Genomic DNA, 26068 nt, shown 5'->3' with positions numbered 1-26068 from the left:
CATGCAAAGCGATTTCAGCGCTATATTTTAGCGGAATTACGTTAGTCGTTTCCAGTCTCTCCCATCATGGCGGATCCGGAGTTCGACAGCATGCGGACGAGCAAATTCCATCAACTGACTAAACAGAAAATTACCAGACATTTTGGATAACAGGCTCGCCGGTTAGAATGCGGTCCCCGTGCCGTGAAATGCAGAAGCAAAACAATTTCACAACTTCCGCGACATCATTGCTGAAGGAGCTCCTCATTGACCAACACGAATGTAGTGCTATTATTAGCGCTGAAAAAGTTGACACGAGCTCAACTCCGGCAAGCGCTATGTTTTATCGGCTTGCAGGACCGCGAGGAGGAAAATATAGGGGCTATTTTGTATCACTATATAGCAAATTGCTATATGTCGGAACGGGGCTTAAAAGGAGCATTAAAGTGGTATCTAACATGGCCAAAAACTGCTGTCATCTTGTCAAGCAGTATGTGACAAGCATTCCCACAAAATATTTTTGTCCAAAGTTGTTTCATCGTGGCGCAATTAACTTGCAAAATCGCCTACCCACTCTCTCAAATCACCCACTCAAGTGTGACGTTTGTGGTAGACAGCCCCTCATTCGTTGATAGGAAAAACCGTCTGCTACGAACATTGCGAGCTGTTTCTTGTTGACTTCTATTCTTTATATGGTTTATATCACGTTTTCTAAAAAAAACAAAGCCTATATGCAGCCTGACAAACTAAGGTTGCAATCACAATAGTAATATATCCGTGGCTTTTGTGCAATCTCAGAATTCACAGTACACTCTTAAAAATGAACTTCAGCTGGCACAGGTGGCGCCACAATACCACCACCTGTTAGTCACAGAACCAACTGTGCGATGAAAATGGTCAGAGAGGCTGCACACTGTCGGGAAGCACTGGGTTATCGCTGTACAACACACAGTTAATTTCGGGCAGCACCACTCGTTCTTCCCGTGGTGTCTGCAGTCCCAAAAAATCGTGGTCGTGTCGTTGACAGCCTTCAAATCCTCAGTTTCGGACATCACGCAGACGGAGAACGCCTGGCGTCTCCGAAACGGTAGCAGACGCTCCGGCCTACGCGGTGTTGCTCACCTCGATCATGTGATCCCAGGTCCAATGAGGAGCGTCCCTACCACTCGCGTCACATAGTGACGCGCGTGGCGGCGCTCATCACGTGTCTATCGTGAAGGCGAAGGAGAGTGTTTCGCGCACGGAAGGTTCAGGGGGCTATTGCAGGCGTCCCAATTTCGCTACAGTTGCACTAATTGTGGGAAAACTCAGGGTTTCAGGCCGCCTCAGTTTCAGTGTGCCACCTCAGTTTCATTGTGGGTTTCAGGCCGCCTAACATTCCATACCGACCAAAAACAGAAACAAAGTTGTGTGCCCTCTAGACTGCTCCTTTAAGTCCAGCAACCCAACACTCTTAAAAATGAACTTCACCACATAGCACGCTCCTAGCCAACCATCATCCCAAATGATATCGTTATCTGCCCTGATTTCTTGTAAACAGGAGGCGTACGCCTTTTTCGTGACAATTATGAACAGCATAAGTGTCACAAAAAAGGCGTACGCCTCCCGTTTTCAGCAAATCAGGGCAGATAACGATATCATTCGAGATCATGGTTGGCTAGGAGCGTGCCATGCGGTGAAGTTCATTTTTAAGAGTGAAGATGGGCGTAACCTTCATCTAATGTCGCATTCGTAGGCGAACGCTCTCAGAGTTAAACAATGCTGCCATAGCCACGTTAAAATTAGGCTAAAACAAGATCGTATGCTGTCATCCTCGTGCTGTGGTGGAGTACAGTGCGTGGAGTCTATGTTGTGTAAGTCTCATGTCTTGATGTCATGTAGGTAGGTAATGTCACGGGTAGGTAAGCGAGCGATGCACCCACACTCTTAGAAATGAACTTCACCACATAGCACGCTCCTAGCCAACCATCATCCCGAATGACAACGTTCTCGCCTTAGATTTGCTGAAAACGGGAGGAGGAGCCTATTTTGTGGCCATTATGCACGGCACAAAATAGGCTCCTCCTCCCGTTTTCAACAAATCTAAGGCGAGAACGTTGTCATTCGGGGTGATGGTTGGCTAGGAGCGTGCTATGTGGTGAAGTTCATTTTTAAGAGTGCAGTGCCGTCGCGAGGCGAGTCTGCGCCCACACTCTAAAAACTGAGCTTCACCGCATAGCACGCTGTGCTCCAACCATTGCCAAGAATGATAGGGTTATCGCACTTGATTTGAAGAGAGAGGGGGGCGTACGCCTTTTTGTGGCAATTTTCATATATCCAAATTGCCACAAAAAGGCATACGCCCACCTCCCTCTTCGAATCAAAAGCGATAACCCTATCATTCGCGGCAATGGTTGGCGCACAGCGTGCTATGCGGTGAAGTTCTGTTTTAGAGTGCATGGCAGGGCAAATGTGAAGAGCCCCCCCCCCCCCATCCTTTTCGTCCGTTGACGTCAGAAACCCTGTAACCAAAGTAAAGAAAACGCTTATTTGCACTGCCTAGATCGTAAATTCAAATTATCTTCATTTCCGCTTTATATACTGTCCAACCAACTTGCCGGGGCCTGCACTTCGGTGCCCTCTCTGGCGAGGGCGTCCGGGGCGGCTGCCCCTCTCGCACCCTCGTTACTACGGCTCTGGATGCACCCTTGAACGGTTTGTTTCCATGCTGTCGTGTAGCATTTAGAGCATTACAGGGGATGGAGTCATCAAAATACAAAAATAAAATGTAAAGTCATTGAGATGTCATCGCACAGCAGTAATAGCAATTACCCGAATTCAATACCGGACGATAATTTTCGTTTCCGTTTCTGTTTCCGGTAATGGAGGACAGTGGTATGTGTTTCCGTTACCATCTCCAATTTCGGTAATATACCGGTTCTGTTTCCGTTACCATTACCGTTACCCTTCCCTGCCCATAGCATGCTTCGTCTGCTAGTTTAGACCAGGGATCGGAACCGAAACTGAACCCGAACCGAAAACCGGAAAAACCCGTTATTTTCTGACGAACCCGAACCGAACCGAACCCGAACGATTTTTTTGCCTGTCCTGAGCCGAACCGGAACTGAACCGAAAAAAATTGATACGGTTACCGGTTCGGGAATCGGTTCAGAGGTGAATTAATTGTACTACTGACCGACCTTTTTTTTTTGCTCACCTGAATGGTTATCTCACACCTTTCTCTTACAATCGTGTACGGTGAGCGTAAGCTTGCTTGCATGTAGCAAAATTACTGCCCGTGGACCGGTTAAACCGAGGCCGAAAAAAGTAACTGTTCCAATCCTTATAAATGCCCCGACCGCTGACAGATTTTTTTTGTCCGTGTATGTGCGGGGGTGGGGGGGTGGGGGGGGTGGCGGGGGGTTCTCCCTGAGCCGAACCCGAACCGAACCGATATACCTGAACCGGTTCAAGCTGATAATTTCGGTTCAGCGGAGCTAAACCCGAACCGAACCAATATGCCTGAACCCGAACCCGAACCAAACCGAAAAAAACCCGGTTCCGATCCCTGGTTTAGACACGGAAGTCGATTGTTTTCCCATGATTCTTAGAGACTACCCGTCAACTATACCCAAAGCATAGGCCAATGTCAAATGAAACGACGACGAATGCGTCGCTTGCCACGTGTAGCAGATCGCCGAATGTTCCTCACTCACCGGAAGAGGAGACGATGGTGAGTGCACGCGACATGAAGTCGCAAAACCCCGTGGCTTCTTCGTTGGCTTCTCGTAATTGGTAGCTGACGGAGCCATAGGACGCGTACCTGTTCTCTTCCTCGGCCTTCACGTAGAGCCTCCGCCGGTCATCGATTGAAATCTGCAACACAGGAGGGCACGTCATTAATTGTCGAGTTGTTTCGGGGACAATGATGCCATCGTAGCTCGAATGTAAGAGCTTCAAGGACGAAACTAGTAGATGAGGCAATGAAACATAGAAGGGGAAACAAAACACTTAAGTGGGGCACTCCGAACTGAAACGACGACGTTTATTTTGTTTTGTATTGTAACCTCTCAGAAATACGGCTCACTTCCTATACAGAGCTCCGCCAACGGTAGGATATGATTAAAGCAGTAGGTACTCCACCTCCTGAGAGAAACATAACTTACGACATCGCTTTATATCCTCTGAATTAGTGAACCACGTCAGCGACGAATTGAATCTAAATCAGTAGCTTCGTTTAGATGAACTCGATACTGCCAGGATTCGACAGGAGCGGGTTGAGTTCGGTTGTCGGGGTTCGACTCGCTCATGTAAACACTTTCGGGTCGTGTTGAGAGCCCGCGTCGCGGCGAGTCAGCCCGACACCAGGGGGTAGATTGACCCGCTCGGGATATAGGAGTCGCTCGGGCCGCTAGACGCCGCTGCGCTGCGATCGCCTCCCGTTTGAGCGATTTTATGTAAACGGCATCGGGTCGGGTCGGGTTCGACTCAGCCTGCACTATCAACTCGACCAAGTCCTGCCGGGTTCATGTAAACGAGACTAGTGACGATCCAGCAGTGAGTTCCTTCCTTCTCTTGTTCTTTTTTCATTCCCCTCTTCTTCTTTCATGTTGTTTTCTCTCTTTTTTTCTCTCTCGACCTTGCGTTTGACTGACATTTCCTCATTTTCTACAAATAGACGTATTCATATCGGCTCCTCGCTTATCCCGTGGTCATCCCGGGATATTACCGCATTTATCAACGCTCGCCAAATATAGAGTGTGTCACCAAGGTGCTATAAGAGTAATAAATAAATAAACACAATTCCATTAGCAGTTTTGTTTATCCGGTAAAGTTATTTGACGTTCAGAGACGCTACCCTAGTAATCCTACTGAACGGGCAGAGCAGTGGAAAGCCCAAGCGTATAGGGACTGTGCGACAAACTGGTGGCTCCGCGATTCGGCCTCCGGAGAAAGTACCTGGCGTGATAGCCGCCGGGTAGCAGCTTTGTTTACATGTGAAGTGCGGGCGTCTTTTTTTGCCACACTGGAACTTTTGCATCGCTAACTGTGTCAGCACCTTAAAGAACTCTTCATTAGGGACCAGATGTTTCATTTCTTGTGATTTCTATGCTTCCAATACCACCGAGGTCACTAGACTCGCAGCGAATAGCGTTTGTGACGCGCGTTCGGCCATTGCATGAGCTGTGCACAACATGAGCGAATATATTCTATTTCTTTTGTTCTAGTTTCAATGAAACTGAATGGGGACCTGCAAAATGATCAATGATTTACAGTTGCCACTTTCGTGACGGTGAAACGCCGCTGGATACTGTATCACCGTCAAATGCACCGACCAAACAGCAACCTATTTCGAGATAATGGTTGATGTGTTTCATCGCCAGTGCCAAGACCTGATATTGCTCCCGGTAATCTGGTTGACGAGTCTCACAGTGAGAACGGGAGTTCTACGTTGTCCAAAAGGTTTAGTATTTACGCACCGACCATTTCACAGCCGTCGTGCCGCAAGCCTACGGCGGTAGCCGAGGTAAAAACTCATAGAATTTCTTCTTTGAGGATCTCTTTAGCGTTATCTGAAGATACTGGAAAAACTGCAGTACAAGTTCAGACAATAAGTTGTGACCTTACGTGTTTATTTGGGATAAAACGGACGCACGATGTAGATTTCAGTGACGAAGGTATGTGTGTGGAAAGGAATACAAGACTCCGTCAACAACATGATATTACAAATCGCTGGAGTCAGAGAAATACACGTATATAACCTTCGCTAGCAAGCCAGGATTTTGTGAGGCCTCAAATAACCATTCTCTCGACGTATCACTTACAGGTGTTTTGACCAGACAGACGCCAGTGGCTATTCCTTCCGCGTTGTTGGATACATTATAAATACGGTGGTTGCTTCTGTGCAGTTTGGCTCCATTCTCTTCGTTCGCGCCCCAGAAAGGTTCCACATTATTTGCACTTCGAAAATTAGCCCTTCTAATTACGGCGGTCGCCACGCAAGCTACGGTTCCACTTGAGGATGCATAGAACGGGCGGCGTGGTATCACGTCGGATACGTCCAAGACCGCCACTGGCGGCGCTGTCGCGACGGAGCAGCGCGCCCCCTTTAGGTGTCGCACGGTCCCTATACCACTTTGCCCAGAGTGTTCGTCGAGGCCCCCTCCTTATACTCCAAGCCCACAGCAAACACACAAGTTGACCCAATTATGTGGGGCTTAAGTTCCATGTAACAGGGTAGAGTTTGCGAACTTAACATACGTGCTTTTACCATCCCTGACCCAATTCACTCTAGTTGTGAAAGTGTGATGAGATGTGATGATTATTGAATGCTGTTCGTAGTCTGTATTCAGTCAGGGGATTTTTCGCACTGGTTTGATTCTTTACAACTCATAGAAGGACATGACTCGTAATCATACCCGCGCTGGAGAGTGGCGTTCATGTAATACGTTCTTAATTGTATTTCGTAATTACATACTACTACCATAACAGTAAAACAGCTGAATTGTAACGCTGCATTAAAACGAAAGGTGTGTGGGTATTCAGAATTTCGATTGCGTGTTGGATATTTATAGTTTTATTCAATTTATTCCACAGAGAGAGACAGTATTATCTTACTATGTGGCTATGGGGAGCGACGTACAGACGTGGACAGCAGGAATGAGTGGGGGACAGTGCGCCCTGGGCCGACTTCAGAGGGAAATGTGTCGACATTCGTCGTCATTCGACGTTACGGTCGAGTGGACCGCAGGTTGTGTTGGTAAGTACAGGAGTTCGGTTTCTTCAGCATGATTGTCTCGCGGCGCAAAACCTGAATCATTATTTTGAGCTTCGTTTTCGCTGTGGCCACCTTCCTTATAGAAGAACTGTTTTCTTAGTATAACTGTTGCAACAATAGCAACAGATAAATCGTGACAATGAGATGGGGCTGTTCACCGCTGGAGAGCAGTGTACTCCCAATTGCACGCGACATATTAGATGTGAGATATGTGTATGAAGTTAAATGAGCTACGTACAAATCATACGAAACAACTGAGATGTGGGACGGATACAACCTTCTAGGATTCTCTGTGCATGATCTTGGGATAATTGTGATTAGTGGATAATTGTGGACTTCTCGTGAACATGTGGATAGTGGACTACTGAATAGCGAACATGCGAATAGTGTTATAGCGAACTTGCGAGTAGAGCACCTGAGAAGTAGAACAAATCGGGAGACTAGTTCAATTTCTCCTCTTTTCTTTTCCTTACAAACAAACAACAAACAATTGAGCTGTCCTCTGCTGGCTGTGCTAACACCGAACAAAAAAGTAAGGCGAAGAAAAAAAAAGAACGAAAGAAAGACCGACCGATATTGGGATAGAGAGTATGACATTACAGAGTCTGGAGCAAATTCCAAGAACATTAGGAGACCTCGACAGTGCTGTACAATCTGACACGGGCCAATAATGTGGCAGCAAGGCTGAATATCAGCATGCTGCCTGCTAGCAGTATTCAACTGAGCACAAAATAACTGTTGCAAGTGACAAGATGGCGTATATGCAGGCCAGCTGGTGGATGAACTGATAAACTGATGAACTGATAATGGGGGGGGGGGGGTAAGCACCTGAGCCTGGGCACACAGAGGGACCACTCGAGCACACGACTCAAACCAGCAAAGTTTACTAACCACAAGAACACCATGTACACATAGTGACACAGCATGGGAAAAAGAGGGAAAGGAAGGTAACAAGAGTTCGACCGAGTACGTGAACGAACGAGCAGGTATGTGACCTTCTTGTTACCTTCCTTTCCCTCTTTTTCCCGTGCTGTGTCACTGTATGTACATGGTGTTCTTGTGATTAGTAAACTTTGCTGGTTTGAGTCGTGTGCTCGAGTGGTCCCTCTGTGTGCCCAGACTCAGGTGTTTACATTATGGAACTGTTGCAAGATTCGCTTATGCTACTTAAAGGTACTGTAAAGCAGCAGCGATCAAATGTCATTTAGTGTGGCTATTCGATAGTCCAAGCCACCAGGACAAAAACTGTGCAAGTTTCATTCCAATCGACGGTGCAGTTAATTAGAAAATTACAATTAAAGATTACGGGCAACACTGTGCTAGGTATTCGAAATGAATCCGTACTTCTGACACATACGGCGGCAACCACATTGCATGCGTATAACACTGGGCCCGACATAACAATCCACCACAATCCACCATAAAATCCACCCCTGCAATCCACACAACGATCCACATCTGAGGATAAACGTACAGTGGCTAGTAATAAACGGATAAGCGAACTGAAATGAAATGCTGAGCCGTTGAAAAAAATGTGTCAGACGTTCAAGAAGCCAGACAGCGTCGGGACTTGTTTGTTCACAGAGGTTCACAGAGAGAGTTTGTTCGTTCGAAAGAGGCCGCGAACAAAAGGAGCGCGCAGGCACAGCAGAGAAGTAGGGAGAGCCCCCATCGAACAGCGCGGCCAGCACTGGGTTACTTCGCAAAAACAGGGGTTAACAGGTTAAACTGTTAACAGGGGTTTAAGAATGCATAGGTAAACCGGAAAACTAATAATATGGTTACTAAAATAACGAAGTTCCGATGTCATAGTGTGTAATACCAATTTTCAGTGTTGCCCGCTGTACAGGGGGTTGTTTGACACCAGGCGTCGCACCGCTCCACTACGCCGCATCTTTCATGGCAAATTAAAAATATTTATAGCGCGTTGCCGGTCGTATGGTTCCGCATATGGTATTTAGAAGCAACAAAGTCTCTAGTCACATCACCGGCATATCATGCTTGTCTACTGCTTTACAGTACCTTTAAATTTGAGTTTTTCCTTGAAGCTCAGCAACGCGAAGACATGCATGTTTTACACCGTTTACTATGAACATTTTATGTTGCACGTTTCAACAAAACGGAATTTCAAATAACTCGTGCGCCGTGGAAAGAGGGAATGTACGAAAAAAAGCTCTTCTTGTGAAGTGCTTGGGAACTACGAAAGATGTACGATATAGCGTCTTGAACTTGAAATTGCCCGAATTTTATTAGATATTTCTTTACTTGTTATCCAATATTCGTTAGTTTCCTTATTCATTAGCGTTTTGCGGGAGAATGTGCGACAGAAGAATTGGGGCCAGTTATTACATAAGCCACCATCTTTTTTAAAAAAGAAATGAGCAATTGATTACGTGATATCTTGACCTTGAGCCTTTAGATCACCGCCGTAATCTCCAAACATTGCATCTGTTTCATAAACATTTTCACTCGTCGCCCCTTACTCTTCCTTACACCCGTCCAGCTGTTTCATTTTTTGCTAGTTTTTCTTCTTATTTATTTATTGATTTATGTCTTTTTATGTTTTATTTCTTGTTTTTTTTGTTTAGGGAATACTAAGCCGGCGTGCTGCATGGCTGACCTTTCCCGTTTTATTTATTCTTTTCCTTTTTCCTGCCAATAAATCCGCCCCCCCCCCGGTCCAGCGCGTTATTCAAGCCAAAGCTTGGATAACGCTTAGAAATGCGAACCGTCCTTCTATTCAGCTTCTATAGCTTTTGGGAATAGCAAGCCTACACCGTGGCTAACTTTTCCTTTTTCTTTTTTGTTACTTTGCATTAAACATATTCCCCCTCAGCAACTATTTTTTTCTTTTCCTTCTTTCCACGTGCCGTTCGGCTATGGAATTGTTAACCCTCATCTATCACCTGAGTTGTAAATCATACGTACATCATTCAAAACCGCCTCTCCGCTCTTTTTTTTACTTTGTAGTATTACCAATCAATGCTATTCTTGTTACGCAACTAGTTGTATGTGAATTTGTATTACTTTTCTAGTGTTAATCAATTTTCTGTCTCTTTTTTTCTTTTTGTTACTGTTCTGTAATCATTTTCATTGCGGTTATGAGTTCTCTATGTAATGCCACAAGGCCCTTGGAGCGGACTCCAATACTCCTCTTTAAGATGGGCCACCTTTCGTCACCCAACTGCCCCACCTGTCGTGTTGAAGGAGACATCCCGCACTTGCTGCTCCACTGCACCTGTTACCGCCAACATCGTCTTCTCCTACTGTCGCGCATCGCTCGCCTCAGGATTTCGGAGTTTTCCCCAGCTACGCTGCTAAGCCCCACACAACATAGTCAGGTGACAAAGGCACTTGTTCAGTTCCTCCAGATCTGTGGCCTTCTGAGTGAACTGTGATCAATGTCGTGTTTGTTTTCCTTTTTGTTTGTCTTTCTTTTTCTTTTTTTCCCTTTCTTTCCTGGGAATAGCAAGCCGCCGTAGCGCAGGCTAACCTTTCCCTCCTATTTTATTATATAATAAACATATACCCCCCACCCCCTTGGAGCACCGCAATAAATAAATATCTATAACCTGATTTTGATAAGCAAATCATCCGAGACCGAAGCTGAGCGCGTCAAAGAGCGACAAGTATCGAGTTCACTGTACGAATCCTGTCGTCGTTGTGATCCCGTACGAAATGGAGACACAGCTGAACAACTACAACGAAGGGGACACTGGCATTCGCTGTCGAACAGTGCAAACAAACCTCCATTACACCATTGTGTATCCGCGCGGCAATGTGTTTTCCAGCTGTGGCTAATTAACTCATGCCGGAGCGTAATATGCGGCATGGGATGTAACGCTGGCCTCACCACCAGTGTTTGCTCCGTACGTGTCCAACAGGAATCGATTACTCGCACAGGATTCCCAATTTCCGCTGCGTTGCGTTGAAAAAACATATTGACGTGTCAGCGCAGCTCCTGCCGGACAGGGCCAAGGTTAAAATTGTCAGGACGTCTCATTTGAAATGTTTCTTTCTGTTGGGGTTTGATAGTTTATTTTCGTTTCGGGAAGAGCTTGCACGATAAATATTTTTTACGCCTTGCGGGTGTAAATGTATTGTCCTGTGCCCCCCCCCCCCCCCCACACACACACCTTTGTGGTGTAAATAACACCCCATAACATTATCCTTCATAATTTAACTGTTGTTGTAATTTCCACACCATCACAAAAGTGTTTCATAAAACATGCTTGTAATCAACGTATTCTGCGAAAAGCACCATTTCAAGGGGCATATTCTACAGGAAATGCCAAAGATTTTTTGCGCGGCCCGTAAAACGGTCGTCGGGGCAACATCGCTTGCGGTGTTGTTTCCGGGAAGATTTTTTCTAAAGATTTTTTCTAACCACTTTTTTTAGTACTTACTTTGCTTTAGTACACTATTTTTTCAGTACCACTTGCGGTGCTGTTTCCTTAGACCTTTCTCATATTTCAGTGGGGCGTATTCCCTTTATAACACGATTCCAGGTAAGTAATTATTGCCATCCAAATGGGTGTTTTACAAACACCATTTTCAACACTGTTATTGTAACTTTCAATTGAGGCTGCGGAACAAAAATAAATTCAGTGGCGATTTAGCGGTAAATGTGAGAGAAACGCGTTAACATTAGGCGCATTTTCCGGTTTGAGGGAGAAGAATGAGGCCTGGCGACGTAAGAGGAGAGGAGTTTTATTTCGGGATCAGCGCGACCGGCTGGTCTGGACTGTGCGCTCAACGGAACTGATTGCCGAGCGTGGCGCGCGGTAGCGATGTTGATGAGGCTGGCCGCGTTGCGTCGGCATCGTCGTCACGACAGGTCCATACTTGACTTCCGGGTATCCACTTCCGGTCTAAACCCAACTTCCGTTTGTCCACTTCCGGTCTATACTTGACTCCCGGTATCCAGCATGACTGCATAACGTAGCATTCCGTATAACCGGTCATCCGGTAAACATCTGGGTAGCGTATCAATGTTCGAAAGATCAAGGAAAACGAAGATTGCTTGCTTCCGCGTACGATATGCACAGTTGTTCAGTCTGGTCCACAGTGTGGACGGCACAGTGTACGGACACAGTCCACAGTATACGGGCGGCAGTCCACACGTGCGCAGTTCCTGTGAGTACCACGGGATGGCAGCACTAAGGGCGGCGCCCATTCCTTGAATCTCGTTTTTCTGTATATCCCGTACATATGCTGTGCATGAGACGTATGTCTGTACACGCGCTACATATTTATTCGGCTCAGTCAACCATTCACTTCGGTTATGCAACTGTTACCTTACTATTTGCTGCGGTGATATTTGAATTCGATCGGTATTTGCTTCCGTTTTGTAATAATGACTATTGGTACAGCCCTAGTTTATGTATATTTCTTTGCAAAATTCGAAAAATGGCGTATGTACGCTCGGCGCAAATATTACTATTGACGTTGCTGTTATTATTTGTTAACTCCCTAGTCTCGTGGTTTCACCGTCATGCAAATATTACGTTGCGAACGGCGCACGCACGACGTGGGCGCCGCTATTTTCTCGCGAACACAACGCTGTTGCGTATGCTTGCGTACGCAATATCAACTTCGGAATGTCGCTCACGGAAGGATGCACAGGTCCCGACAAAGGTTTATGGGCTCGTCTGTGTGTGCATGTTGTTGTGGTCCCTAGTATATGTTCTATCTGGGCTCTACCATCATGTCGTTCACTCGTTCGGAGGAGAGGACGAGTGCGCTGGTTGCGACACACCGCGATAGTTTCGATATCGCCAAAAATATGCTAGCGAAGTGGTTTGGGTTAGTGTCGCTACTAGCGCGCTCTCCTCTACCCCTCTGACAAAACGAGTGAACGAACCTGGTTGCGCCAGCCGCTAGGGTGTCGCGCCGAAGAAAAACTACGTCGCTCGCGTGTTCCGTAAACTTTTTTCGGGACCTGTACCGTCTGCATCACGGCTAGATTTCAAGAAAATTCAAAAGCCTCGGGGGAAAAAATGAGGCAGGCTTATGCGTTTGTATCATCACCCGTTTGTAGCTAAGCTCGGCGTGTTCTCCTTATTTACATTCTTCGAATTATCCAGTAGGAACGACTAAGCCCGCTGCTGTTGTTTCCATTTATCGCCGATGCGGTTGTTTACGCTTCATACGCAGTAACAGTTAAATAATAGCAAAAAAACAAAAAATAAAAATAAAAGAACCGAAAGCAAAGAACGTGCATGGGTGTCCTCTTCCAGCTGCGACCGATCCTAGAATTTCGACGACACAGGGGATGCAAAAAAAGAATCAAATAAGAGAAAAGTTTTCATAATACGTTTTTTTTTGCAGTACGGTATATCTATAGTTTTGCTGAATGGAATTTACGGTCTTAAACAAATGTAAAGCGCACGAATATTTCCGACCAACTGGGATTCGCCATCCGAGAAGCGAGAACGTGGCAATAACGATCCCTTCGTCGCTACCGGTGCTACATATGTGATCTTCTTTATGTGCGAACGCAGGTGCTTGCAGGAAACGACGTATATAGCAGAGAATTCGGACGTGCTCTCACCCGAGAAAGATCGAAGTTCCTATTCAACAAGATGCTGCTTCAGTGCGCACGAAAGATTTCATCAAAAGCTGTCCAGTATCACATCCGTGGCATAGTAATGCGTTAGTGCTTCTACCGTCTACCAGCCCAGAGTGCCTCATGACAAGATGGATACAACCCAGAAGCGCAAAAAGCACACATAAATGCTTGCTCTTTTTCTTGACAAGTTTCTTCTCGGGGTTTTATCTCGTACAGATATAGTCCAACCAAAGAAAGAAAATCAAACCAAAAAAATTTGCTTCTGTGGAGTGACTTCGTTTCCCACAGTTGGCGTCCTTCAATTGCATCATACGTCGAACAACAACATTTACATCTCTTCCGTAGGGCGTTTGACTTGAAAGCAACGGGACCGTAGATAAGTCCCTGCGCAACACGGCTAAAAGATATTCCCGTATTGTTCTTGAGGGGAGGGGGGGATATGTTTATTATAAAAAAAAAGGAAAGGTCAGCCAGACGGAGGTCGACTAGCTGCTGTGTGCATGACAGTCGATAGCCTTCATGCGATTCGGAGTCACATTCTAAGCCTACCGAGTGTCATAGGCCTCCATGTATTGCACGTCGCCAGAAAGCTCCACAATTCATTTATAGAAAGCTTGTAAGGAACATGTATAGTTTACGTATCTACCGTAATAGAGGTCACTACACTGTCCAGAATGGTGGGAACGATAGGTAGCGTAATTTAGTCACAGTTTATTACGCGCATGTTTAATTCTAACAATAACTGAAACATACATGTATATTTTCATGTGGTCATATTATCGAGAAAGTGTGATAACGACTGCTATAGCGTCGTCTGCTATGATGATGATGATGATGTCTGCTATGATACTGGCAATGCATATGCCGATCGACGGCCAGCAATTATTTAAATTCAAATGAGTACTCTACGTCAAAGTTTCAGAGACATAGCTTTCAGGACACTGCGATACATTAAGTGATTTACGCGAGAACCTGATTTTCGTAAATTTCGCGATCGTCATTTCTTTATATATTTCTTCTCGTGGAATTAAAATACCGCGAAATATTGGTTACGCGGACAGGAATGTACGACACTAGAACTTGCAACAAACTAGTGTCAAGAAGTCGAAAGTACAGGATGCAATTTATTTAGTCCTCTCATCATTGTCGCACTCCTTTGCACGCGGTTATCTCGCGACGTAAAGCCACGAATTATTATTTATTATCCGCCTGCCAACATTTTCAGTAATTGAGCATCAATTCAGTACTAATTCTTAGCTCTCCAATGATGCTCTCCTTAGCCAACTTGTAGTCCGCACATACGCCGCAGCGAAAGTAAGGACTTTTCTCTATATAGGTATACTCCTCAGCCCATGTGCAGTCAAACGGCCATTATAAGCAGCTTATTACACCAGCCTGCCGCTTTTGGAGAGAAATATATATATATAAGAGGAACTTTTCGCCATTGTAAGTAGATTACGCGTTCCTGTCTTGCAAAGTACTTCTTCGACCACAAAAAACATGCGTGGGAAGTGGAGGATTTTGTGGAAAAATTGGCGTGCGAGGTATTCGAACAGCCCGAATGGCCTCACTACGAATATAGTCTGGATACTGTTTTCCTTTTCTGTTCTTTTTTTCTTCTTCTTGTATTATAAGCATACTTTTGTTTTTTATCTCATGCCCATGTTTTTTCCTCGCTGTGTTGTTCTGTTGTTCTCTTTGGTTTTTGGTCGTCTGTGTTACATATCGGCGTTTGTGCGTCCTCTTTCCTCTCTACATCGTGAACGGTTTCGTTAAAAGAAATCTTGGTTTATAATACGACATGCGACATAGATACACGTGACAACGGATGTCGATTTGCTCAATGATTTTGCTATTTCATGATGATGATGACGATGACTCCACTTTTTCAAAGAACATGCATGTGACCGAATGAAGTCAAGGTCATTTCGTGGTGGTGGTGGTGGTGCTAATGAAAGAGCCCGCCGTTGTCGGCCTCACAGAGGTGGGCAACGTCACGACTTACGCTCTGGGGGAATGTGCGTCTTGGGCCGACTTCTAAGGGAACTGCGCCGACATATGTCTGAAAGCGGCTGAGGAAAACCCAATCAGGTGATTGGGTTTTCCTCGACTGGGCAACTGCAGCGCCGTAGCAGATGCAACAGCAGAAGAATTTTTAGGGACGCTTCCCACGTGCCTGCAGGTATGCTGACGCCACGAGAGGAGATCTTGCTGGGCCAGTGGCTGGTTTCCTCGGATGTTTTTGTAGATATGATAGTGCGATGACAATACACCGCACAGCGAAAATATTGTACATGGTGGCTTCTGATAGACTGATGGACGAATGAAGCAGGGCCATGAGCCACGTTAAATTGTCACGTCCTTTTTCCCTCTGAAATCAATGTAAGTGAACGTTGGACCGATAGAGAGCAAACCAATCAACCGACACTTTCACGACATCTTTTTTCACAATTCCGCTCAGAAGGTATTCTATCGATTCTGTCCAAGGTTCTTCGGAGCGCAAGCCGGCTCCTACAAAAGTAATCTCGTTCTATCAGACTACGCGAATTTTCTCTCACCCCAGATGTGGAGCACATTGATATTTCATTTTCCTTCCATGTCGTCGTTCCTTCCATGTTCCTTGTAGCTTCAATTATTAAATTGTGGCACGTACTGGGAAAATATATTGCCTGCATGTAGCCCCGCTGGCTTTAGCACTCCAAGCGTTGGCGATTTCATACAGTTATATATGCCGTCACAGTAACCAGAGGTGGTCGATGGTAGATTAGCACGCAGGAAGAAACGACATGGTGAATCAGTGACTATTACGAAGTCTCCCAATTAGCGTACCACTAATCATGCTGTTATGAATTTTCAACAGGACGGTTTCTAAGGTGAAGCAGATCAGCCAAGCTGATCTATACTTCCCATCTTTTCTTTGAGTTTCCAAACATTCGCAATTCAAGCGAAAGCGACAACAAATATGCACTGCACTCTAATAATTTATCATTTCATAATTGAATCACTCCAATAATTTACGAGACGTTAATGTAGAAACGACCCACAATCATTCTTTAACCCGTACTATTTACAGGAGCTGGCCGGTGCGAGAAGGCGTCCCATGCAATAATGGACTCAGTGATCTCTCTTGGGCTTCGAAATAGCGTTAAAATTGATCGATTGCTCGGCATCGCAGCGGTGGCAGCATGCTACGCAGCCGGATATTCCTCCGGCATTTCTTACGTTTTGGATGTTCCTGCGACCGCGATGGTAAGGAACCGTTCGAAAATTACGTTGAGCCCGGGGTTTTATTATTATTATTTATTTATTAATCCATCAAGGGGCCATTAGGCCATTACATGAGGGAGTGAGCACGTATGTAACACACTGGCACTGTACATCAAACAACAAACATACACTGAAAAAAAAAAAAACAAGGAAAAAAAAAAACAGCAGACAGAAAAAGATTATAACAACATGAAAAGCAAAGAATATATCTAGATTAGAGAGCGATGATGTGCGTGTACATGGAGCGACAATGATCAAGTGAACTCGGCGATTAATGCGTTGGTAAATTGGATATGATCCGTGAGTTCTGCAATATGCCGTGGGAGTTTATTCCAATCTGATGATGTTCGTTGAAAGAAGGATGCCTCGAATGATGTTGTACGTGACCGAGTTAGTAGTACCTTATGTTGATGGTCAACGCGGCAGGAAAGATAAGAAGGGGAGCGGATGTAACTACTGCGGAGCGCGGGAGAGTGATAGAACTTGTGAAATAATGACAGCCGTTGAATCATGCGACGTGTTTTAAGGTCGGTGAGCTCAGCTCGGACCTTGAGTGAGGTTACGCTTGTGTAAGGTGAATATGGTTAGAAGAAGAACCGGGCAGCCCGATTCTGCAAGGCTTCGATAATATTCGAAAGATAAGTTTGGTGGGGATCCCATATGGCACTGGCATATTCGATCTTCGGGCGGACAAACGTGAGGTAGGCCAGCCGTTTGAGGTGTGGAGGTGCATGAGTAATGTGACGCCGAAGATACCCAAGACTACGATTTGCATTAGGAAGAATGTTCGAGATGTGTGTGTTCCATGTTAGATCAGACGAGAAATGTACTCCAAGGTATTTGTAGTTAGTAACGGTTTCTACAGGTGATCCACTTATGATATATGTAGTGGTATATGATCGTTATTTTCGTGAAAACGTCACATGTTTACATTTTGTGGGGTGAAGTGACATCTGCCAGGTTTCGCACCATTCGCCTATTTTATACAAGTCACTCTGTAAGGCTATATGGTCAGCTGTGGAATGGACTGTGCGATAGACGACGCAGTCATCTGCAAATAGGCGAATGTGCGATGAAACTGACTGTGGGAGATCATTGATATATATTAAAAACAACAAAGGTGCTAATACCGTACCCTGTGGGACACCAGAGGTGACATGCGCATATGAAGAGTAGTGGTTGTTAGCGTATACAGTCTGTGACCGATCTGTTAAGAAGTTCTTAATCCATTGAAGTATAAGTGGGTGGAAGTGGAGCGCTGATAATTTTCTAAACAGCAATGAGTGTGATATCCTATCAAAGGCTTTTGATAGGTCGAGGAAGATAGCATCGCATTCAGTGTTGTTATCTAAAGCGAGGCTGATGTGATGCGTGAACGATGCAAGTTGGGTTTCGCAGGAAAAACCCTTTCGGAATCCGTGCTGATTGTGGAAGAAGAACTGGTTATTTTCCAAGAACTGGATCACGTGTTTGTAGACGACATGCTCTATGAGTTTCGACGGGACGCTTGTTAGTGAAACTGGCCTGTAGTTCGATGGGGTGTGTGGGTCGCCTGCCTTAAAGATGGGAATGATTTCGCCTGTCTTCCAGGTCACGAGGAATTTCACCTGTCTCTAACGACTGCTGAAAGATAAATGACAGGAAGAGTGAGGATATGTCTCTGGTCTGTTTTAAGACTTTGATATTTATACTATCAAGACCGCATGATGAGGTATTCTTAAGAGAGTCGATAAGTTTAGAGATACCATGCGGGCTGACGTATATACTCTCCATGGTGGGATATGGGGGCGTAGAGAGTTCTGTGGGCGCAGTCCTAGTGCAGTCACGCGTGAAGACGGAAGAGAAGAAGTTGTTAAATACATCCGCAGAGTCGCCTTCTGGCACTGGGTGCCCCTCAGAGTCAACCAATTGGAGTTGTGAATTAGAACGTGGGTTTATGATTTTCCAGAACTTTCTAGGGTTATTTGACATAATCTTGGGGAGTTCAATATTGTAGAACTTTTCCCTTGCATTGCGTAAGGAATGTCTGTATTTCTGAGCGATCAGCCTGTAGCTGTTCCACAGGACGGGATTACCCAGAATGCGAGCTTGACGAAAAAGGCGTTGTTTTTTCTTTCGCAGCAAGTGTAATGTGCGAGTGAACCAAGGAGCATCGGCTCGATTACGTATAGTCATGGTAGGTATATGGGTTTCCACTAAAGAGAGCAACTTTGTTTTGAAGGCAAACCAGTTATCTTCTACCGTGCGACTCACACATTCCACCGAGAATCTATCATAAAAGTGGCGTAGTTCGTTCCGCATCGCATCAAAGTCACCTCTGGAATATAGGAGAATGCGTTTAACAGAGGTTGACCTATTGGTTCTCGGTATGGTCATCCTAGCGGTGATGATGCAGTGATCGCTAAGGCCATCGTCTATCGACAGGTTATTAAGAATTTCGGGTTGTGACGTCAGCAGAAGGTCTAGAGTGTGAGGCGCAAAAGGTGGATTCCTTGTTGCGGAAAGGATCATCTGTGTTAAGTTCAGGGTAAGGCACAGTTCGACGAAATTTTTTGGGTTTGTTCTCTCACCCTTGCTGCTGTGACTGATGAGCCCTACTGGGAACTTTAGGACAGATACTACACTCTTAAAGCCGCAGGATTTCTTTTCGGGAGGTAAGGAAGATTTGATTGGCATCGAAATGAGAGAGGATGATCAGTGACGAAACCAAAAAACTAGAAAATGAGCGCGCTGTCCCGGCCTGCCTTCGGTCGCGCGTCCGCGCTAATCTGCTCGCCTATCGCGGAATGATTGAGCAGAGTTTTCTCCTCGTCCGGAAAGATAAAAATGTGCAGCATGTGTGTTAGCAGGCAATGTGTGTGAGCATTTCAATTCAGGAAGGGTCCTTCTCCAGCCTGGGACTTGTTTTATTGGTCGTACCGGTACCGGCGGGGAGAGGAATATGCTTGAAAAATAAAATGAATGAGAAAGAGCGACACTGGATGAGACACTTGAGCAAGAAATGTTTTGATAAGGTGACCCCTGGGTTCATTTACAGTCTGCCCTCGAGAATTCCCTCTTATGGCTATCATGAGGCTCGTGGTGACGCTAAACCCAATAGGTACGTTATTTCCCATTAATTTCTGTTACCTTGGAATGACTGTTTCGGACGATAAAGTGTGAGAAGTCGGGGACCACTGATTTATCCAGACCCCCCCACCCATACACCCCAACACCTCCCAACAACCCTCCCTAAAAGTTTGGCGACGGCCCAAAGTTTCGTTGAAGTTTCGAGAGATGCTCGAGAGGGCATTCAGGAAGAGGAATGGGGCAATCTGGTTCTGTTTTCTCTAGAATTCGGTGTGAAACCGGGTGCTATTCGGGCGCACTTAGGTGTTATCATTTGCTCTTTCTTTCTTTTTTTTGTTGTGTGTTTATTACTTACGTCGAAAAGGGGAAAAAAATAAAACACTGTCAAGGAGCCCGCGAGGAGGGAATCACACACGTAACATGAAAAACGGTTAGGAGCAACTAATATTTATTCGAACAAGAACTTTCGTGCAAGAGACTGCACTTCTTCAGGTGCTCATCACTGCTTCAGGTGGTCATCCTGAAGAAGTGCAGTCTCTTGCACGAAAGTTCTTGTTCGAATAAATATTAGTTGCTCCTAACCGTTTTTCATGTTACGTGTGTTTATTACTTACTGTGTATAGCAGGCAATCCTGAGTAAATGTTGTATGTACCTGGTGGTCGAGCCTGCATTTCTCGAGAATTATAAGTCAGAGGGGGTGTAGTTCGTTAAAAGGACCACTGGGATTTAAACATTAGTGAAAGCGTTTGAAAGGTGCATTTTATATGCGAGTGAAACAGGGTCATATACGTAAACTCAAAATATAACAATTGTGTGGTCTAGAACCTTTTTTATATGCATTTCAATAACGCCATCTGAAGAACTTCTTACAGCAGGAGAAACACGGCTTTGCTAATCATAACGGATTTGGAGTTCGCCATCTTGTGAAAGGTAGGAACCGTTAGGTTAGGTTAGGTTAGTCAGAGTTAGGTCAGGGCAAAATGGGGGAGGGATGCCGAGGTGGTCTCGACTCTCGAGGCCGTGCCGGCACCAGACTGTGCCGCCGAAGTGTCTTTGCCTCCTTTAAAAGCGATAAAACCCCCGTGCCGGGGAACAAGTCAACAGACGACACAACACACAGGCACAGACTGACGAACAAGGATTTATTATCAAACTTGGTTTATATCCTCTAACCTAACCAACAACGCCCTCTTCAGCAAGTTCCCAGTACACCCCCAGCATGCTTGGTGACTTTATCTTTATCAAAAGTATAAGACTTATCTTGCGTCCCTCCTGTTTGAATCTTCCAAAAACTTCTCGACTGGAGCAGTTATCAGCACTGAAGGCACACTCACGCACCTGGACCCCGCATTTTTTATACTTAAAGCTTCACGATATAATAAAGCACCGCCCTTATTACTCTTATATAAAATTTTTGTCTCATGGAATTTTGCAACACAACCCTGGCACCTTTTTAAATGCTCAACCAAGTTTCCATACCCCCTGCTAACCGAATAACGATGTTCCTTTAACCTAACATTAATGCACCGGGATGTTTGCCCAATATATTCACGCCCGCAACTAAACGGTATGCAATAAACAACCCCAACTATACAGTCCACAAACTGATTTTCATGACTTATAGAGCACCGAGGTAACTGCTCCTGATTTACCTTCCTAATCAGTGATCTTAAGCCGGGTTTTTTACGAAAGACTACTTCAACATTGTACTTGCTAGCTACTTTTTTTATCCTGTGAGAGGCTTTATGGGTATATGTAATTACCCCAAAGTTCCTTCTTTCAGGGCTTTCGGGTTTTTTTGCCACTACTTATTTCTCTGATGATTCTGTTTAGGATATCCCTAATGATGTTCTCAGGATATCCTGCTTCTTCTAACCTCTGAATTTGCTCTATACAACCAGCTTTCAGCAAGTGGATGCAGCACCTGCTCAGAGCGTTATTAATGACGCATCTAGCTACACCGTTTTTTACGGTCTTTGAAATACAGGACCCATACGGGGTTAAAGGCTTTTTACATCTTTGTTTGTATTGCCAACAAACACCTGTAGCATGAGCAAAGATAGCAAGGTCAAGAAATTGCAACCTCCCCTGTTCCTGTGTCTCCAGGGTAAACTTCAAACCTTCCCCACTTTTTTCAAAAATTTCCTTGACCTCAACCTCCCTGACTTCATTTGGGGCACATAAGAGAAAATCATCCACATATCTCATGATAGTTAACATGCCTAATTCGCTGCAGCTACCCATAACCTTCCATTCAATTTTTGCCATAACCAAGTCGCTAATAATGGGCGCAATACTTGAGCCTATACAAACCCCTGTCCTCTGTCTGTAAACCTTTCCGTCTACCTCCACCAAGGTTGATTCTAAGTACAGACTAAGTAACTGTAAGAACTGTTGTACAGAGCAACCAGAGGAATTTTGGAATTTTACACCTCCGAACAATTCAATAGCCTCTTCAACGACTTCAAACATTATCTTTTTAGGCAGACTATAATACAAATCAACAACATCTAAAGAAAAGAATTTAACTTCTTGATTCTCTATAGTTTTTAAAAAATCCACAACTTCACAGGCATTTTTTACCCGGAAAGGATCATCAACAGTCAAAAGTTTAAGGTTATCCTGTAAAAATCTGCTAACTACACCCTGCCAGGTATTCTTTTCACAAATTATAGTACGAAAGGGAAAGCCCTTTTTGTGTAATTTTACGGTATGAAAAGCCTCAAGATACTGACTTTGTGCTTTTTTTATCAAACCAGCCACTTTGTCTAAATTATTATCTATGAACCATTGTCTGGCTTTTGTTTTCAGGTTCCTACTAGGTCTGCCCTTAACACTCACGAAATCCTTGGCAATGGCTTCCATCTGCTTATTTTTGTACTCTTCAACCCCCAAAATAACAAAGGAACTAACTTTGTCGACTTCCAAAAGGACGCAGTTGTTCTTCCTTAAATCCTTAACCACATTGGTAGTGGATTTGTCAATTTTCTTTTTCTTCTTCATCTTATCTTCACACCCAGAGACAGCTACTATAGCTTCATCAATGAAATGGCTCCTATCATCTTCTTTCACATTCTTACTAACCTGGTGGACCATATCAATTAAAGTGTCCTTCGATGTTATGGAAGAGGGGGTGTACTTGGGTCCTTTTGCCAGGAGCTGAACGGTTTCTTGCGATGCTCTTGCCGCCCCAATCTTTTCAACAGTTTGCGTAGCCTCCCTTCGAGGTGCCTTCCTTGGCAAGGAACGCAACACCTTTAACCACTTAAAGTTGAGATCTTCATCACTCAACTTCCGAAGATGTTTGAAGGCCCCCTCATTTCTGTATCCAAGACCCCACAGGGTCTCTGCTAGGGCGAGACCAGCTTTCCTAAAGAGCTTGCTTTGATGATAGGCCTCACTTCTGCACATCTTCAACAATCTTCGGCCGTGTGAAGTTGAAGGTTTCAAGGGTCCCAGGCACTCCATAAGGCATTCAGGGAACCCACCTTTTCTTAGGTAGAAGGAAAACATTCTTCCCTTTACCTCCAAATCATTGGAGGTCTGAAGAAGCTTCGCCATGATCAGGACATTTCTCGAGGTCATTTCCCAAACGGGATTGTCAAAACACAAGCTATGGCCCATATAACTAGACAGTACATCGAAAATGGTTAAAAATTGGGCTGTTCGGTACAGCATACTTTAAAAGCGATAAAACCCCCGTGCCGGGGAACAAGTCAACAGACGACACAACACACAGGCACAGACTGACGAACAAGGATTTATTATCAAACTTGGTTTATATCCTCTAACCTAACCAACAACGCCCTCTTCAGCAAGTTCCCAGTACACCCCCAGCATGCCTAGTGACTTTATCTTTATCAAAAGTATAAGACTTATCTTGCGTCCCTCCTGTTTGAATCTTCCAAAAACTTCTCGACTGGAGCAGTTATCAGCACTGAAGGCACACTCACGCACCTGGACCCCGCATTTTTTATACTTAAAGCTTCACGATATAATAAAGCACCGCCCTTATTACTCTTATATAAAATTTTTGTCTCATGGAATTTTGCAACACAACCCTGGCACCTTTTTAAATGCTCAACCAAGTTTCCATACCCCCTGCTAACCGAATAACGATGTTCCTTTAACCTAACATTAATGCACCGGGATGTTTGCCCAATATATTCACGCCCGCAACTAAACGGTATGCAATAAACAACCCCAACTATACAGTCCACAAACTGATTTTCATGACTTATAGAGCACCGAGGTAACTGCTCCTGATTTACCTTCCTAATCAGTGATCTTAAGCCGGGTTGTTTACGAAAGACTACTTCAACATTGTACCTGCTAGCTACTTTTTTTATCCTGTGAGAGGCTTTATGGGTATATGTAATTACCCCAAAGTTCCTTCTTTCAGGGCTTTCGGTTTTTTTGCCACTACTTATTTCTCTGATGATTCTTTTTAGGATATCCCTAATGATGTTCTCAGGATATCCTGCTTCTTCTAACCTCTGAATTTGCTCTATACAACCAGCTTTCAGCAAGTGGATGCAGCACCTGCTCAGAGCGTTATTAATCATAGTTCGAGGTAACTCGTTACAAGTAACTCGTTACTGTAACTAAGTTCCTTTTTTTGGTAACTTATAACTTAACTCGATACTTTTGCGCCGTGATAACTTTCAGAGGAACTCGTTCCTTTTTCGGGTAACTTTGCCGAGTAACTTGACCGAAGTTACAAGTTACTTTTAATTACTTCGATTTTCACGAACATTTTGCTTTCTCTCAGGGTGAGATGGTGAATTGGCTATAGCCACGATTCACAGGTATTCCCTGTCCATTTTAGCAATCTAATTTTCCGGTAGTGGCAGCGTTGATTTGCTTGCCTTCATCGGCCGCAATGATTAATTCTCCTGACAGTCGCTAGCGGGCAGCGGATTCCGTCTTAGCGAGTTTACGCGCCTGCTGCACGAGCGCGGCGCCAGCGTGTCTGGGCGCTTTTCAACCCTTTGCACAAGTTGGACGCTACTGAGTTCCGGTGTGCGTAGGACGACGCAGGTCGACGAACGTTTTGCACTTTTATGGAGGAAGGTGGCGCGAATGCATTGGAAAATAAAATGCCTTGGCCACACTTGGCAAGGTTCTACGAATTATGTGAGCAAGATGGGGACTCTGATAATTTAAAATTCCGATGTTTGCTCTGTGCCCCTTTGACAAAGTATATCAAAGCATCGAGAACGTCGAACGCAAACCTAAGGAAGCATATAAAGGTGAGGTTTTGTTTTTCGTCATGTTGGTCAGCGCTAGCTCTCGCATTATAAGGTTACCACTTCGTTGATCGCATAAACTGAGACAGTGTGTTGTAACATGGTGCAGGCAATGCATTCGTCACACGTAAGCGATCTCCAGGACTGCAAACCACAGGCAGCAACTAAGAGAGATTCCGAGTCACATTCGCAAGAACGAGTACTGCCCAAACAAGCAAAGATACCCCAGTTTACGGCCTCTGGATCTGTTCTTTCGCAAACGCAGTGGGAGCTACTGATTCACAATTTTGTTGTTGGGACGCTCCAGCCTTTCTCAGTTCTGGATCACCCAGAAACGAAAGCTCTGCTGGTGGCCGCAAGGCCAAACCTCAAACCTTTGACAACTCACATGTTCGTGAAACGGATGAGTGCGTCGTACAATGATATGCGTAACAAACTCCGCAGCATTTTAGCACAATGTACACATGTGGCTATGACAGCTGACTGTTGGACATCGTTTCACAGGTAAGATCGTGGAGCAGTTGCACCGCAGTGCACCGTAGGACTAACGTTCTTCGCAGTGTCCCTTGGGGTTTGCGTACGTTTTTGCCCACAGTGAAAACAGAATTTTCCCCAGCGCTACACACAGCAGCATCTTTTGATCATAGGACGTACGTCGGTTTCACAGTCTCATGGCTCTGCAGTGCTACCTTAGAGAGGCGTACTGCCGCATTGGCTTGCAAGCGCATCAAGGGCCGGGTGACGTTTGACAGCTTGGCTAGGTTATGTGCGCTGTGCTCGATGACTTCAGGATACGGAATAAGGTATCCCTTCTGACGACAGATAACGGGGCGAACTTTGTGAAGGCATTCAGGTAGGGTTCACATCTTGACATTCGGTACAACTGGAGGTCATCACAGGACTTTCAGTGTGGACCCTAGTTGGGATCATTACAACACAAGATGTTTTTGTGTGCTGCTCTCAGAATCTTCGGACAGCCTCCAGAAGATGACGATGACCTGGAGGGTGACAACATTGAACTTGCCCCTTTGCTGCAGCGTACCCCTGAGGATGACCACGATGAAGCGCTGTTCCTGCCCCCGCATCATCGTTGCTCTGCTCATACAATGAACCTTGTAGCGACAACGGATGCAAGCAAGGCCGAAAATATTCCAGCATACCACAAAATCTTCAGA

At 45.1% G+C, this 26068-nt stretch overlaps 1 protein-coding gene across 1 annotated transcript in view; it reads right to left on the bottom strand.

The window, feature by feature from the left end:
* The window catches only part of LOC135396137 (uncharacterized), a 285153-nt gene that overhangs the window by 57043 nt on the left and 202042 nt on the right, over positions 1-26068 (bottom strand). Inside the window, exon 2 of the mRNA XM_064627170.1 lies at positions 3675-3834. Coding sequence (XP_064483240.1) covers positions 3675-3834 — 160 coding nt within the window. The remainder of the gene's footprint in view (positions 1-3674; positions 3835-26068) is intronic.

This window comes from Ornithodoros turicata, chromosome 5 (assembly GCF_037126465.1).
Source record: "Ornithodoros turicata isolate Travis chromosome 5, ASM3712646v1, whole genome shotgun sequence".
Lineage (NCBI taxonomy): Eukaryota > Metazoa > Arthropoda > Arachnida > Ixodida > Argasidae > Ornithodoros > Ornithodoros turicata.
This window is presented reverse-complemented; position numbering and strand designations above follow the sequence as displayed.